This window comes from Cottoperca gobio, chromosome 8, assembly GCF_900634415.1.
Source record: "Cottoperca gobio chromosome 8, fCotGob3.1, whole genome shotgun sequence".
Taxonomy (NCBI): domain Eukaryota; kingdom Metazoa; phylum Chordata; class Actinopteri; order Perciformes; family Bovichtidae; genus Cottoperca; species Cottoperca gobio.
In genome coordinates, this window is record NC_041362.1 from 17652443 (window position 1) to 17668694 (window position 16252).

The window sequence follows — 16252 nt, forward strand, 5'->3', positions numbered from 1 at the left end:
GTGCCACATAATCGTGTTTGCTATGGTTCAGCAGCCCCCGTGGCGCCTTTTTTGTGACTGTGTTTGTGTTTTGGTTATGACTGTGTATTTGTTATCTCTGAACATGCTCAACCATATATTATACCCCCTTTTTATTTCTCTAAAATATGAGCTCTGACTAAATAGGATTAGATCGTTATTATAGCTTGAAAGATTGGTTTATTTCTCTGTAGGCTTAAGGATTATGTTTTGTGTATTTTTTATAGAATATGATTTTTTATCACAAATCAGCTTAGCGTGTGTCTCACCTTTGGAAAACGCTCTTTGTACACATGGTTCATCATGACTATCTCATTATCATAGAAGGAGGAGGAACGTCCTGGGCTGCGGAGAAAAGCAGAAAAACATGGAATACAGTCAAACGGCAGCAAAAGCAGCTTTAGTTTGCTAACATTAGCTAAAATGAGATGCCATAAATTACAGGTCAAATCAAACCAAGAAGGCTGTGGCATCTCTTCTAAGTTAGTTACATGGTCTCACTTTAATGATGCTCTTGTCTTACACACAGGACTAACTTTCTCTATTGGTTCATTTCAGACACGTTAAAACAGGAAAATTCAGAAGGTTATATAAAAGCAATAACAAGATCAAGCAGGGGCAACCCCTGTAAATCTGCTGTAAGAGAGCCCCTTTTAAAAAGAGAATAGTGCTTTTGGGCAGCTGAAGCCGCTGTTTAATCTCATGGGTGGTGCTGCTGCTGCTGACCTGAGACTGCGGGAGCGTGGGCGCATGTGGGGAGAGCAGCGGCCTCCATCATCATCCGTGATGCTCTCGGTGCTGCCAAAGTGCTTGGATAAGAAGTGGAGCTCATCCATGGTTGGCTGGAAGGGCAGCTGGTGCAGCCGCTCCTGAGAGGAGCTGGAGGACTGGAGCGGGGGAAGAGGAAGAGGAAGAGGAGGGGAGGCAAAGGGTGGAGGAGGAAGAGGAAGCAGACGAGAGAGAGGATTAGGAGGGCGAGGGAGCCGAGGGGAAGCAGAGGGAGAAGTTGGCAGATGAGGAAGGGAAACAAGAATATTACAGTGGGTTGAGTTGGATGGATAAAAAAGATTCATGACGACAAACTGAGAAAAACTACAGTATGTCCAGCAACAGCAACTGTCACCCTTATGTATCTGCCTCTAACTGAAGCAACTGATGACAAACTGAACATTTAAATGTTAATGAAGTGTCCAATGAGCCTTCGGTCAGACCCATCAATCCGTCTCACAGACAACGCTCGGCTTGTCTCCTCATTTGCCATCATCAGAGCAATGAGACCTGGACCTCCTCCACTTACTTTGCTAATCAAAAGATCGATCACTGATCAATCACAGACGGCAGACTATAAGTGTTGATGGATCAAGACTTTTCTTTATTTCATGTACAGGATCTTCTACTTATTGTATTGAGGTCTTTAAGTTTATCCTAGCTGTAAAATGCTTTCCCCAGAAGCATCGGAAGAGCTGTGACATCTTTTTACCTGGATTATCTGTTCAAGTTCGAGTTTCTGTAGATGGCGCTCTCTAGTGCATTCAGCCACAGTAGTTATTGTGACTGAGCAGCATCGGGGTTTACACATGAATGCCATTTTGCAGTAAAGCATGCAAGCTATCAATGTGTTACACAGTTACATTTGTTGGTGTAATTGAACTGTTAATGTTCATAATTTCACAAACTTTCGGTTCATTTTCAAGTAGACATGGTTACGTTTGTGTGTTACATTACAGATATTGGGATTATCACACACACCATGTGTAGAACAACACATTGAGAGTTATGAATCGTCTCATTAAACTGCGGGCACAAAAGCAAATAAGCATATTTCCCGAATCATCAAACTATTACTTTAAGAGAGAGGCGCTGGAACAGAGAGTTTCAGACAGCTCTATGCAGCTAGACAGGATGAAAGAAATTAAAATTAAAGCATTTTTGTAAAAACCCAAAATACAGATATGAACCTGAAAAGGAGCATAATAGGTTCCCTTTTAAGAGAGCATATTAAATGTATGTTTTTACGTTAATAAATTATCATAATTGTCTATGTTGAATTTATTTATTATATATAAATCACACAGCATTGGGTCGCAAAATAGTATGCCCACCCGGGTGTGGAAGAATGCCTTCACCATTCATGAAACCACGTATCATTCAATAATTTAAGTTTTTGTGTGAAAATCTTTTGGATCATGACTTTAAATGGAGCAGAGAACTGAGGAGCAGACAGAGCTGAAGGAAGCACTGCACACAGCTCAGTGTCATTAATAAATGTCATAGCATTAATGTCAATGAAATATCTTTTTGTTTCTAATAATAGTATCCAGCTATATTAAGCCTGTGGTAAAATTACTGTGTAGCAGAATGTAATCCATCCCATCCCGTCTCCTCTCTACCCCACGTTTCTCATGTCTCCCTCATCCCACCGGCCAGGCACTCATCACTTTCCCTTTCATCCATCTGATCCTCCAGGCCTCTGACGCCGCTGTTATGCAACAAAACACACCAAAAGACATGAGGGCAAGAAATAGAAGTGACATGCTGGAGATGGATCACATTTAAATGTGTTGTGTGAGTGTTTTAAGTGAAAGATTTGAAGACTGAAATTGAAGCTTTCTTGAAGCATCAATGATATAGGCGTAATGCTAGTGGAGTCAAATGAAGACGTGGAACGGAGAGAAGCTGCAAAAGGAGACTCTAGATATTACATCTCTTCCCAGACTTCTATACCTGACGTAGGATGCGTCCACAGTCAGATGATAAGTACTCCTTCACCAACACCACCTGTTCCAAATATGTTTTTATGAATGGATTGTTAGCTGTAGTCTATGTTATCTAAAATTAGCAATTATAAGAGGATAAATACAACTGAATTGTCAATGTGTAAGTTCAAAGTGTGTATTTGTACTACTGTCACTAAACTGAGTGGCAGAGCCTAAAGCTATTACTGTTAGGTAACTGTTTTAACAGTTATATCACTTTAGACTCACTATTTAAACTGTTTCATTAGCCTACCTTAAGCTAACAGTTTTAACAGTTACTTTTAAGTAACTATTTTAACAGTTATATTACTTTAGACCATTCCAACTGTTTCATTATTTCAGCTAATTATTTCAAGAATGTCATTACCTTTCGCTAGATATTTGAATATTTTCATTATTTGTTAACTTTTTCAACTGTTTTTATTAGCCTAATTCAAGCTAACAGTTTTAAAGGTTTCATTACTTTTAGATGAGAGTGTGAAAGTACAAACACATCACACCCATCCTCAAAACACTGCACTAGCTCCCGGTCTCACTCAGGATTGATTATAAAATCTCTCTTTAGACCCAGTGCATTCACGGAAATGCTCCATCCTACCTCAGAGAACTGCTCACCCCCCAAACCTCCACAAGAAATGTCTGTAAAGGCAAACCTCCTCCTTCCCCCCAGGACCAAGCTCAAAACCATGGGAGATCGAGCCTTCTGCTCTGCCGCTCCCAGACTGTGGAATGCTCTCCCTGAACATCTGAGGACGCCACAGACTGTGGATGCTTTTAAAACAGGCCTAAAAACGCATCTTTTTAACAGAGCATTTTGCTAGACTTTAACCATTTTAAAGTGTTGTCTTGTCTGTCTATCAAATGTTCCTTTTTTTTAATGTATATTTTGCTCATCGTTTTTACTCTGTAGCACTTTGAGTTTTGTTTGCGCAAATGAAAAGTGCGCTTATAAATAAAATGTATTAATATTATTATTATAGCTAACTATTTTAACAGTTTCCCTATGCCTATGATACATATTGAAATCTTTCATTACTTTAACAGTTTATTACTTTTAGCTAACAATTTTAGTTTCCATGCACTCTCAAATGACTCAGAATGATAAGCAGCTTATTACAAATCTAGTAAAGTAGGCCCACACATTTTTGTGGCTGTTTATTTTTTTCATTTACTTGAGTTTGAGTTGGTTTAGGGGATGAAGTGATTTACCGTTGAGCTGGGAGTGTTGGTGCCATATCCAGAAGAGGGCAAAGATGCTAAAGACCATCGTCGTCCGTCCGCTCTGCAGAGAACACAAACGTTACATCATTTAAAAACCTCATGCGTACATCTTCTCATAAAATCCAGATCATATTAGCGTGGCTGTCTTAACTGTCTTTCATATTCCAAATCTGAATAATTGTAATTTTTCATCTGCGAAACAAAACAATTGAACAAAACCCTGACAACGTATTTTTACATACTATGTGGACACATCTCAATATTAGCTGCACTTAAAAAATGTCATTCAGGCAAATGTAAAAATACATTCATACAAACAGATGCACACATTCATGTCCATGCCAACACACAGCGTCACCAGAGCAGCTTGAATAAACACGGAGACACTGTGAGTGAAATGGCTTGGCCCTGCCTGTTACACTGCGAGTGCAGCGGGAGGCTGCCTGCTGCCCAGGATGTGTGAGATCTCACACAACAACAGATCCACACCTCTTCTGTGCGCTAATGCTCACTTGTTCTCTCTCCTCCCCTCCCTATGTCTCACACTGACTCGACTTCTGTCCGTCTCCTCTCGTCTGTCTCACTTTCTGTCCCTCTCATAGCTCTGGCACAAAAACAAGTGAGAGTAAACACGTGTAATCAACATATGTAGGGTTATAAGGCAGTCACCTTCTGGAAGAGGCGAACGAGAAGTGTGCAGGGTTGCCGGGGGAGAAGTTTCGTGGGCTGTCCAGAGGGCTGCTTCCTGGTGGGACAACAAGACATGCACAGAGGATGAGACACCAGAGACGAGGAAACAAATGTGGGAAAAGGAGATGTGGGAAGATTATTCGAGACCGTTTATTCAAAGCACAGTTTAAACATTCCTACCACGCTTTCCTCTTTTTCCGTCTGAAGTGTAGCACTAAAGCTGCCTCTGATTCCGTGGTTCAATACGACAGTGTGACTTTTCATAATCATTGGGTAGGGTTTGCGGGGGTAAATGAGTGTGAAATTGAAGGCCTATCATTGATTTTTAGACTGATGAATGCTCTGATGCCTAAGCTTTTTATTTATCTGCCTTTGTTTTGGACAGTAATGTGGATATTTTGATTAATGGACTGAGAGATTTGATTTAAGCCTTTTTCATAGATGAATGAATTAAGCCAGCTAATTTAGCAAAGCTCCCAGAGTAAGACCATCACGATACACGACCCCTTCTTCCATCGGTTTTGGGGATCAGAGTGCAAGTGGCACCCAACATGTAAGCACCGGATTCCTGGTCATTTCCAAAACCAGGTCAAAAGTCAAATTGAGTCAACTGAATACTTTAAATCAAGACACTAAAGAAAGAAGTGATTTATGGATTAACAAAGATGTACATCTATCTGCATGGGGCAATGCTTTATATCCAACAGTATTCAGCTAACTAAAGTAATTGTTTGACATTTTGGGAAATACACTTATTAACTCTTTTGCCGAGAGTTAGATGAGAAGATTGATACCACTCTCATGTCTGTACAGTAAATATGAAACTACATCCAGCGCTGGTTTGCTTAGCTTAGCTTAGCGCAAAGACTGGAACCAGGTAAAACTGCTAAAATGACATGGTTGATGTTTTATCATATACTGTAAAAGAAGTGGTCACCTTGACGTCACCCATTGGTTTGTGGATTGCCATTTGGAAGCCTTGACTTTGGCATTTTGGTCGTTGCTATCTTGTTTTTTTGCAACTAGCAGTGACACAAGAGGGTGGAGCTAACTACAACTAAATGCTGAACAAGACATTTTCCGGGGACCAAAATGTTACACTTAACTTTAATATGGTTAAAGTTGTAAGACAAAAACATAACGAGCACCCAGACCGGACAACACTGTGGTTGCGACCTGTCAATCACAAGGTAGCCACGTCCTAAAGCATACCTTGCTTTATCAACTGTTGTACTCTAAATGGGATCATAACTTACAGAATGAACATCATGCTGTATTGAAGAAGACTTGAGATTGAGAACATAAACTTACTAGGAAAATGTTTACTGAGGTAATAAATCAAGTAAGTAGTTGGGTCATTTTCTCATAGACTTCTATACAATTAGACTTCTTTGGAGTCGCCCCCTGCTGGCCATTAGAAAGAATACAGTCCGAAGGCTCTTCCGCATTAGCTTAACTTTTCAGACCTGGAGGTTGCCGCTTGTGTTTTATGCTTACAGAGAATTATGTGCTGGACTGTTTCTTGGTGCTGGACTGTTTCTTGGTCACACAGCACCTTCCTGGAGTCTCGACTGGTTGCCTCACTGTGACGACCAAGGAATAGTCCAGCAAACACATTGTTTTATACTTAGGTGTTCATACAAATTAAACAAACAAGACATAACATATTAATCAGTGAGTTTTAGAAGTGCTGGTAGGTGGATGTTGTTACTTTTGGACAGAGCTAGGCTAGTCTTTGTGCTAAGCTAACTGCTGCTGTCTGCATATTCATATCTAACACACAAACTTCAACAAATGGGATTATGATTCTAAAGTCAGTTCCAGTTAAAAACCCTGACTAAAAGGTTTTACACTTAAACAGGTTGTTATTCTGTCTTTCCTTAATACATATTTTATAAATAAAGACGACCACAGGTCCCAGCTGAGGTGTGGTGTGTTACTCCACGTACCAAGGTGTCCAGGGAGGGGTAGAGGGGAGTGTGGGCGAGGCAGCGTGGGAGAGGTGGTGGTCAGGATCAGACTCTTCCTGTTGCTTGTACGACAACTAGAAAGAAAAAGAGAGAGATACATGTAAACATGAGAGGATACTGCAATCACAGTGTCAAAGTTACTACAGCAGAGTTGTGTTTGTATCTCCGTCTCTATGAGCAATATGAGCATTCTGTAGCTGCACGTAGAGGTGCAGGAGAAGCAGACATGTGCCAATGCACGGCTCACTGCAGGAGCACAACAGCGATAAGGAGAATTCAATTTCCTCAGTCATCCATCCCTGTCTGCCTTCTCTTCACCAAGATAAGAACAGATGGGAGAGAGTGTGGAACAAGATGAGAAGGAAAGAAAAGACAGGATATAAGGTTGGAAAATTAAGCATCCATTTCTCTCAATTAATTATGTTTTGAGCGCTTAATAGCAGCCAGTACTGCACTAAGTCACCGCAAATATGCCTGTGGACTCAACACATTCATACTCTCCTGCATATTACTGTATCTGACTAACACACCGTTGTGTAGTAAATTGAGCAAGCTTTTTGCATTCCTTTGCTTTTTGTATGTGATCCCCTTATTTTGTTCGAAAGCTCATACCACAACAGAGCAATTTAATGCAAAGGCTTTTCAAAACATGCACTCCACAATGTTCTTTGGTTTGCAAGGCAGTGAGGGGCATTACAAATAAAAAAACAGCTGGGAACAAAACAAAATGCAATGCAATGTCGGAAGAAGAGATTGGTTTCCTCTCTCACTCCCCATTCAGCCACGGTCACATGGTGCACCAACCCCCATACAAACACACACCCTTATTTTTCCATTGACACTTGCAATGTAGAGACGTGAGCTGACTGAGAAGGGATCAACACAGTGAGCTGAAGATGCACAGAGACAATAGAGGATGCAGTGTTTCATACAAACACCTCTAACATTAATATGGTTTTAGCTAACGAACGATCAATTGGGATCCCACAAGGAATTTTACGACACAGAAAACAAATTAATCTAGAACGTGCATTTAGTAGAGAGCAGATCTCCGCAGATGTGTCTCACTCTCCCTCTCAAACATGGAAGAGTTGAATCTCACTCAGTTGCTCCCTTACAGTCAAGATGGCGGCAAAGATAACAAAAATAGGGATTAATTCATCTCGTGCCGTCCTAACGTTAGTGGATCATAACATATTGTGTATGGAATGAGTCTGCAGATGCTCCGGTTCAAAATGAGACAAAACTTTTCTATGGATGTCAGTTTTTGAGCAACGACAAAGGCCAACATGTGGCCTGCAACAGACCGGATAAGTCTTGTTTTTAGCCTTTTGCTACTGAAGCAGAGGTTGATCACTACTGGCAGGTTAAGAGTGAGGAGTCAGCACTGACGGTATAAAACACTCAACAAAATAGGTTTTTCAAAAACTATGAATCATCACAATCACGAGGAGGTCCTTGTGCATACAGTCAGAAATTAGCACAAAAAATATTGAGTCCGGTACTGTGCGAGATTATTCTCCGGACAAACAGACGGACACACACACACACACACACACACACACACACACACACACACACACACACACACACACACACACACACACACACACACACACACACACACACACACACACACACAGGCTTGTGCTTGGCGGAGATAATTACTATTATTACAAAATACACCAGTTGAGAAACAAAAATCAAGGTCATGTGGAAGAATTTAACTAACAGAGTCCACTGCAGCTTCCCTTGTACAAATCTTTCTTATTCAATGCCATGCTGTTCCAATAGGTGTGGATTGGCACACACGGTTCGTGGCTGAGCTAACACCTGGCATCCTTACTTGCAGGACAGCACTGAGCCAACAGGGGATCTAAGAAATCATATATCTGTGCCTGTTTATGATACACAAATGCAAATATTGTGCACTATAGATATTTCTACTATTTACTACTGCTATTAATATTACTCAACAGTATAGAGCTGTATGTACATATGTATAACTGCCACCAACATATACAAAACATGCCCTTCTCCCTCATTCCCCTCTTTCAAAACTACACTAAAAACCCAAAAGCCGCTTTTAATCTGTGAGCCCCCCCCATTCAATGTTGTAAATAATGTAATGAAAGTGTTTTTATACTGATATTATTATATAACTGTTCTTATACTGTTATTGCTTTTACTGTATCCGCTGCTGTTTTTACCTCGTAAAGTGCCTTTGAGTTCCTTTTAATCACCATACAAAATACATGTATTATTATTTATTATTTACCTAAACTGAGTCTTAATGAAAGCTGTGTAACTGTTAATGGTGACTGTGGCAGTGCATTATGGAAGGTACAGTGTGAATATTGATCAGATTTGCATGATCTTTCTTTAAGAACCTGGAGGTTATGTTTCAATTTACAAAGTTAACCACGTGTTTAAAAATGGTGACAGTAACCTGGGAGGAATTCTCCCTCGAATCTTTATTGAGAGCGCAGTTCAGCTGTATGGGAACATAGTTTTGTAGGAGACTAAAGAATTACAAAGCTATTGTCAGAAATCTGATAAAGCTGTTTTTGCCACTTTGCGAGTACTTTTAACACGGTCCCTAACTTCAGCTCGTCGGTTTCCCTTTGCTGGGAAAGTGCCAGATCACAAAGTAAAGCTTATCGTCACACCTGAGCAACATCAGTCGAGCTTTATCCCGCACTGAGAAAAAACAAAATGGGGAAAACGGATAGAAAGTTGCCAGCTGATTGGCTGTTGGAGTATTACAAGCATTCAATCATGCCTGGTTTTTTCAGACGCCCTCTTGCCCATCTGCTAATTCCATTGCTATCCAATAAAGGAGTTTAATTTCATGTTGCCACATAAAACATTACATAAAGTCACATAACAGAGCCAGCCCCATCTCATCTATCTGTTTTCAATCATTTGACTGCACACAGGTAGTCCGGATTGATCCGATCTATAACTAGCCTTACAGGTATTGATCACATATGTCAATAGGTTGGATTCAACGTGCAGGTCCGATAATGGCTGTTGTGCCATTTCACACTTATTAAGCTGGATCAATTATATCCTGACGTGGTTCTATAACTTTAAACCTTTTTGTCTGAAGCTGCAATAATCTCACTGTAACATCTTGATGAGTGCACGTGTGTGTGTCAGTGTGTCAGGCTTCACTGGCTTTCATTACTTCAGAAAGACAGAGAGAGGCTAAAACAGCAGGACTATTCTTGGTTAATGGAATCTCACCGCTGCAGCAAATCAATGGAGGCTGGCTGTAAACACAAAAACACACATAGCGCTTGGCCTTGAATTTCCCTTAATGCTGGCAGTACGTGTATTACCATGTAGACGCTAAACTGGCGTGTATTTACATTACAAATCCAGGAAGTCTGCTGCTGACGAAGAGTCCAAATTTCAGAGCGATTCACACCTGGGGCCTGTTTCATGCTCGATGGTCATTCAAGATCAAGAGAGGGGTGTGAGGGGAGGGGGAGATGCACTCCACTGCACTCGGTAAATCTGGATTGTACGTGCTGTCGCCGAGGGCTGGAGGGAGGGGTGGAGGTGTGGAGGTTGAGGGAGGAGATGTGCAGAGACATCGGGGTGCTAGCAGGCGCAGTCATGACATGAAAGTGAGATGAAGGGAAAGTAAATGTTTCGGGAAACAGGGGGCCACTGCAAATTCAGTAGGAAAACAAGGATTAGAGATGAAGGTTGAGAGCGCTCTCAGCGGTGCTCATCACCCACACAGGCCCAAGGTAAACATGACCCAGTTTTTTTTTTTCCACCACGCACACATATGTATATTCACACTGCACAAACACGGCAGAATGCTTAACAGAGCTCACAGGGGAACTGTGAGCAGATGACACGGGGGGGGATGGCTCGAATAAAGCCAGACAAACAGGAGCCTTCATCCTCCGCATGTTCATACTCCTCCCTCTACTTAACAGCAAGGGGAGCATTAATATTGATCAAACCCAACCGCCCATTCATATGAAACCACACAAATGTCGCTGTGATATACAAAGTTGAATAGGAAGTAGATCTTAGGCGTAGAGGGGGAGGGATTGGGGCAAACACAGAGACAAATGAGAGAGAGAAAGTGAAAAGCGAGAGCACTTCAAAGAGAAGAAAACGAGAGGCGGAGGGGGAGGAAAGAACTGCTGATGAGGAGTCGGGGAAGACTGGTGTGTTTACCTCCACAGCATGAGCGGAGCAGGGAATGAATAGGAGATAGTAATGATAGCAGGGAATAAATCAGGGAACTGTTGGTGGGAAAAGATGAAAGGGACCCTTCAGGGAAGAAAGGAAGGAGGAGAAAAGGATCCAGAAACAAACAATGCTTCTCATTTTATTTTCCTTGATGCTGCCCATTTTTATTTTACTGTATACATATCTGTGGTAAAGTTTTATAACAGCAGTAAAACGCAGCAGCACTTTATTTCAGGAACAAAAGCCAGAGGAATTTTTAGTTGGCGTCTACAACCCTGGAGGGGATGGGAGAGGAGGGAGCCATTGTCACATGACGGCTTGTTGCTATGCAGCGTGCGGCAGGGAGGCTTCTGATAACGCCGGCCGCGGACTGAAGAGGAGGAGAGGAGAAGGAAGAGGAATACTGCTCATCATAGAAGTCGCTCAAGTTCCCTGATCGAGGGTGGCGGGGGAGAAAGGGAGAGGGCGGACACGCAATAAACTATTTTGTAATGGTGACACAGTAGGAAATGTCAAACTAATCACCTGGCATCAGGTAAAGGAAACTAATGGTCGGGTAAAAATAACTGCCACATGCAGAGGGACATTGGATAACCAAAATAATAATCAGTCGTATCTTTACCTAAAGTGACTTAATGAAAAGCAGTAGATGGATATAATCACTCAAGTGAACTCACCACAAAAACAATAACCATCAAGTAAAAATAAAGGGAATAAAGCAACATGAACACAAACAAGCAAGTGAACCAAAGGCCTGGTTCTGACGAAGGAACGTCCTGTATGTAAGAAGCCACTGAAAGAGAAGGAACAACATACGTGCAGTTGAGCTGTAGGTGTGTGCACAGTACATGCATGCAGAGCACATGTGTGTGCAGATATTGCAACATCTGTGAGATGTTCGCATTATACTAATATATATATTGTATGTGAGCTTTTTTTAGTGGGAACTATGAAGTAACACTTAAACGGTGTATGATGTGCCATATGTCCAGGGTTGGGTCAGGTTTAGTTACTGTATACAAATTACATTTTTGTAATTAGTAACGTAGTTTTTTATTCTAATCTGATAATTATGTATTACTTTTGTATTACTTTAAATAATAAAAACAATTTTTTAAACATTACAAATAAAATCCATTTAGCATATTAAGCATAGACATGACCGTACACAAACAGTACTGGCACAGCTGTGCTCTGTATTGTACAGCGTGTTAAACTTACTTTGATAAACTGTGTATGTCGGACGTGCTTTTCATGAGTCAATAGCATTTGTTATCATGAAAAGATTTCATAATTCTAAAATGACCATATTTTAAAGATGTAATCAAAAATGTAATAAAGTAATCATTGACAATTAACTATACCAAATACACATTTATTCAAATGTAATCTGGTTATGTTTACTTTTTTTTTTGCATTCTGATTGCGTAATCGTGATCACATGTAATCTGCTACTCAACCCAACATATTGCAGTTTTTAATGAAAACGATGGCATATTTAGTGCTTTTAATTCATTGATTAAACAATTAATAAAATAATGGTTTCAGCTCTAGTGCTAGGGTATGATATCAGAGTGCTGTATTTACAGCATAAAGACAGTATTGATTCCTATTAGCCCGTTTAACTTTCTTTAAGTGAGTAAATATAACAATATTATCCACCGGGTCACATAAGCAGCAGTAAAAGGCCAGGACAGAAGCCAAAGTGGTCATGGTGAGGGCCTGAGGCTCAGCACTGTCCTCTCTCTGCTCCGTCACATCTCCACTCGACTGCACCGAGCATCGTGTTAAATGTCAAAAAAATTGCCTGGCCTAAAACACAATGAGAAAGAAGCCAAGAGACAGGTTCAACAGACTCATTTACCTTTTTCTTTCCTCCACTCGTTTCTTTTGTTATCAGCCAATAAAATAACTGTTATCAGTTGTTGCACTAACTCTCTAATGCTTCAGACGGGAACACTGGACCACCACTCAGCCAGAAAGTGCAGATCCAATGTTACCAACTACGTGGTTAGTAGTGATGCGGGTCAGGTTTTTTAAGACCCTTCGCACCCAAACCCTTTTTGAGAGCCAAACCTGCTAAAATATGTGTTACACAACACACCAGAACCCGACCTGACCCGCAAACCACCAACTCTAAGTTTTATATAGCACTATTGTTCGGACTGCGACAAGCAGACCAGAGCACTGCGGCTAGTGGTGTGTGTGTGTGTGTGTGTGTGTGTGTGTGTGTGTGTGTGTGTGTGTGTGTGTTTGTAATTGAGAGAGAGACAGAGAGAAGGGAAGAGAAGGTGGAAGGTGGACTATCGTATTGCAATGTTCCTGTAGGTCCTGCACAATCCCATGACCCGTGGTTGCGGGTCGGCCTGCGCATAACTAGTGGTTAGGTTTAGGATAAAGACTATAGTTCGGGTGACAATAAATGTGCCAACGTTTGTAATGTTACGTAACTTTGCTTACATAGGCTGTGTCAATTATAAAAACTCAACGTTGACTTTTAGTTTCACACGGGACATGAACAGTGAGTGAAAGTCCTGTGTTTGTTTGACCCAAACATCAATCTCCTCCACCCACCCTAAGCGGACTTTATTGCTCTTTATACGTCGCCACACGTCCTGCTTCGCTCATGTGGTGAACATAATTACTACGGCAGTAAGAGGTAACCACCTTCTCCTATTCCTATCGGTGAGCAACCATGTAAATAAATGATAACAGCGTTCTGAACCTACTAGTAGGTGTAGCAAGCCCCTTCTAACCCATATCTATGACGCTGATAACCACTGATGATGGCCATTCAATCGCGTGATATGATTCAAAGTGGTTGTTGCTTCCCAGGTTCCTCAGCTCTCAGGGGGCCCAAACATCCCTGACAGCATTTCAGTCGGAGTGAAAGGCCCTGTTTTCTTCGTTGTTGTTTTTTTCTATAATAGGCTCAAATCCTGTGTCTCAGTGTGGGGAACTACACAGCAGCTGACAGTAGCAATATCTATCAACCACGGGTACATTTAGTGCTGTAGAGAAGTCTGTGTCCACAAAAGTGTTTTCCTGTAAGAGAAGCCCTGAGAGGGATACAGTGGAGGAGAAGGAGGATCAAACAGTATAAGTGTCACATTACTCCAAGAGGAGAGGAAAGACAGGGCCCTGCACTGAAAGCTAATGGGAGATGTAGCACCTACTGTATACACTTCTGTGTACTGGACCCAGGGCTCCTCCAGGGGAAAGTCCACTTAGAAGGACAGACTCTCCAGTCTGACTCAGGTGTCTCCCATTGACCTCCTTTGGTTTGCACATAATTGGTTAAGTAAAGTGCAATGGCTTATTTAGTTACAGAGGAGGAGTGTTTATGAGCAGGAGACGTGGATGGTGTGTGTTGGCGTGTTGAAAGGATACTATATGTGTGTGTGAGAGTTGTGTGACTCTGACTGTCCCACAGCACATTGCACCTGAGCTAAAACACCTGAGGCAATATATATATATATATATATATATATATATATATATATATATATATATACAATATATTTGTCCTCTTAAAATTTCCATGTGGCACTTATTCACCTCATTAATTCATTTGAATTAATTTATAAACCCCTGGACTTTTAAAGCTTCCATGTGTTTCAGAAAGATTTCTGCTCAGGCTCAAACCTTTTTGCACAGTAAAAACATATCTGTGTTCTCTGAGAAGTCGTAATATTTTGAGAAAGAAAAGTAACATTTTGAGTATAAAGTTGAAGAATGAGAATGACCCCTCTCTGACCTCTTTAAACGATGAATATCTCTTATGACAGCTGCATACAACAGTGTGTGGAGAAATTCAAAGAAATTCAAAGAAATTCAAAGAAGGAAAGAAAGTCAAAGAGAGAAACTAAAGAAAGACCGAGAGAGGGAGGCAGTAAAGCTAGTGTGCGTGTCTTGCATGCTCACGTAACCTTAGTGAGCTGGTCCCTAATGGAAGAGCAGACACAGATATCACCCCAGGGCCCTGCGCTCTCTCAGCCTCTCCTCCTTTCACCTCTTGCACAACATCCCTCTCTTTCCAACTCTTTCCTTTCATTATCTTAATCACGCAGTCACTTGTTCTCTTTCCCAGCTGTGACTTTGGCTGTTTACTTTTCAGCAACTAGATTGAAATGTGTCTTAATCTTTACATATTACACAGCAGTCATTGTAGGCATTTAGCTCTCTCTGCATACACATTCTGCAATCGCAGGATTTTAAAAAACAATTCCCCCTCGGTTTGAGACCCACTGTAGCAGTGCAGGCACTAAATAGGGTGAGACTTCCTACGTTAGTCTGCTCGTGTGTCAGGGCTCAGGTGTGCCATTGAGAGATGCTCCTCTGTAATAGATGCCGGTTTAATCCCTGATCAGCAGGAGAGAATGAAGTCACTCTGAGACTCAGCACGACATCCACTACTGACGCCACCGAAGACAAAGCCCATGGTGCTTCAACGTCAGCTTAAATTTTCAGGCTGACATCAGTATGACTAAAAGTATCAATTACAAAGGACACTAGTATTCATATTATGTATTTAGGAAATGCGACAATGTGATATCTATTGATCCCTGCAGGACAATTCTCTCTGTGCATCACGTTAAAATCAAAATGCAGTTGGTATGTTTGTAGGGATTCGAGAGCAGCAGGAAAACTTTAGCTGGGTAAAAACATCTCTAATGCAGTGAATCATACTGCAGAATCTAAAACATATTGTTCTGTCTGACTCATCTTTGACCACTTCAGGTGGTGAATCAGTCGACTTGCAGGTCTGCTGGAAATGTCACTATGATGAGTCACTATGGAGCCAACACCGGGCCAAAGGTTTTTGATCATTTGATCTTTGAACATTATTTACAGTTTTTACAGTTTCAAATCTTATTTTTTCAGTTTGAGACTTTTGGCCCTGATCTGGCGTGGGGGGCGTGGCTTCGATTGAGAGGGGCTGTTGAAGTCAGACACACATTTCAATGCCCCTCTCAGTTAAAGCCAAAACTGGGCCAAAACTTAAAAAATACGAAAGTGAAAAAAAGATCTGACACCAAAAAACTAAGATTTGCAACCCAAAGGTTTTCTAACTGTACATTTTTAAATCTAAATCTGAAAACATAAAATCTGCAAATGAAAAAAACAAGAACTCAAATACCAAAATATTTATAAATAAGTGAACAATTAAAATTAATCATTTATTCCAAAGAATTACAGAACTGAATAAAACTATTATTAAACATGAAAACTTTTCATACACTCATTTTTAGTTTGAATATATTAATGTATTTTTCAAAGTTCAAGATCAAAACCAGAAATTAGCCCAGATTTAGCTCCATAGTGACTCATCATAGTGACATTTCCAGCAGACCTGCAACGAGACTGATTCCCCACCTG

The 16252-nt window shown here is 41.0% G+C and overlaps 1 protein-coding gene across 1 annotated transcript in view; it reads right to left on the reverse strand.

Moving 5' to 3' along the window:
- Positions 1-16252, reverse strand: part of LOC115012515 (microtubule-associated serine/threonine-protein kinase 1-like) — a 45590-nt gene that overhangs the window by 17329 nt on the left and 12009 nt on the right. Inside the window, 5 exon segments of the mRNA XM_029438164.1 lie at positions 288-363; positions 745-905; positions 3984-4056; positions 4665-4740; positions 6635-6729. Of these exon segments, the coding sequence (XP_029294024.1) occupies positions 288-363; positions 745-905; positions 3984-4056; positions 4665-4740; positions 6635-6729 (481 nt within the window).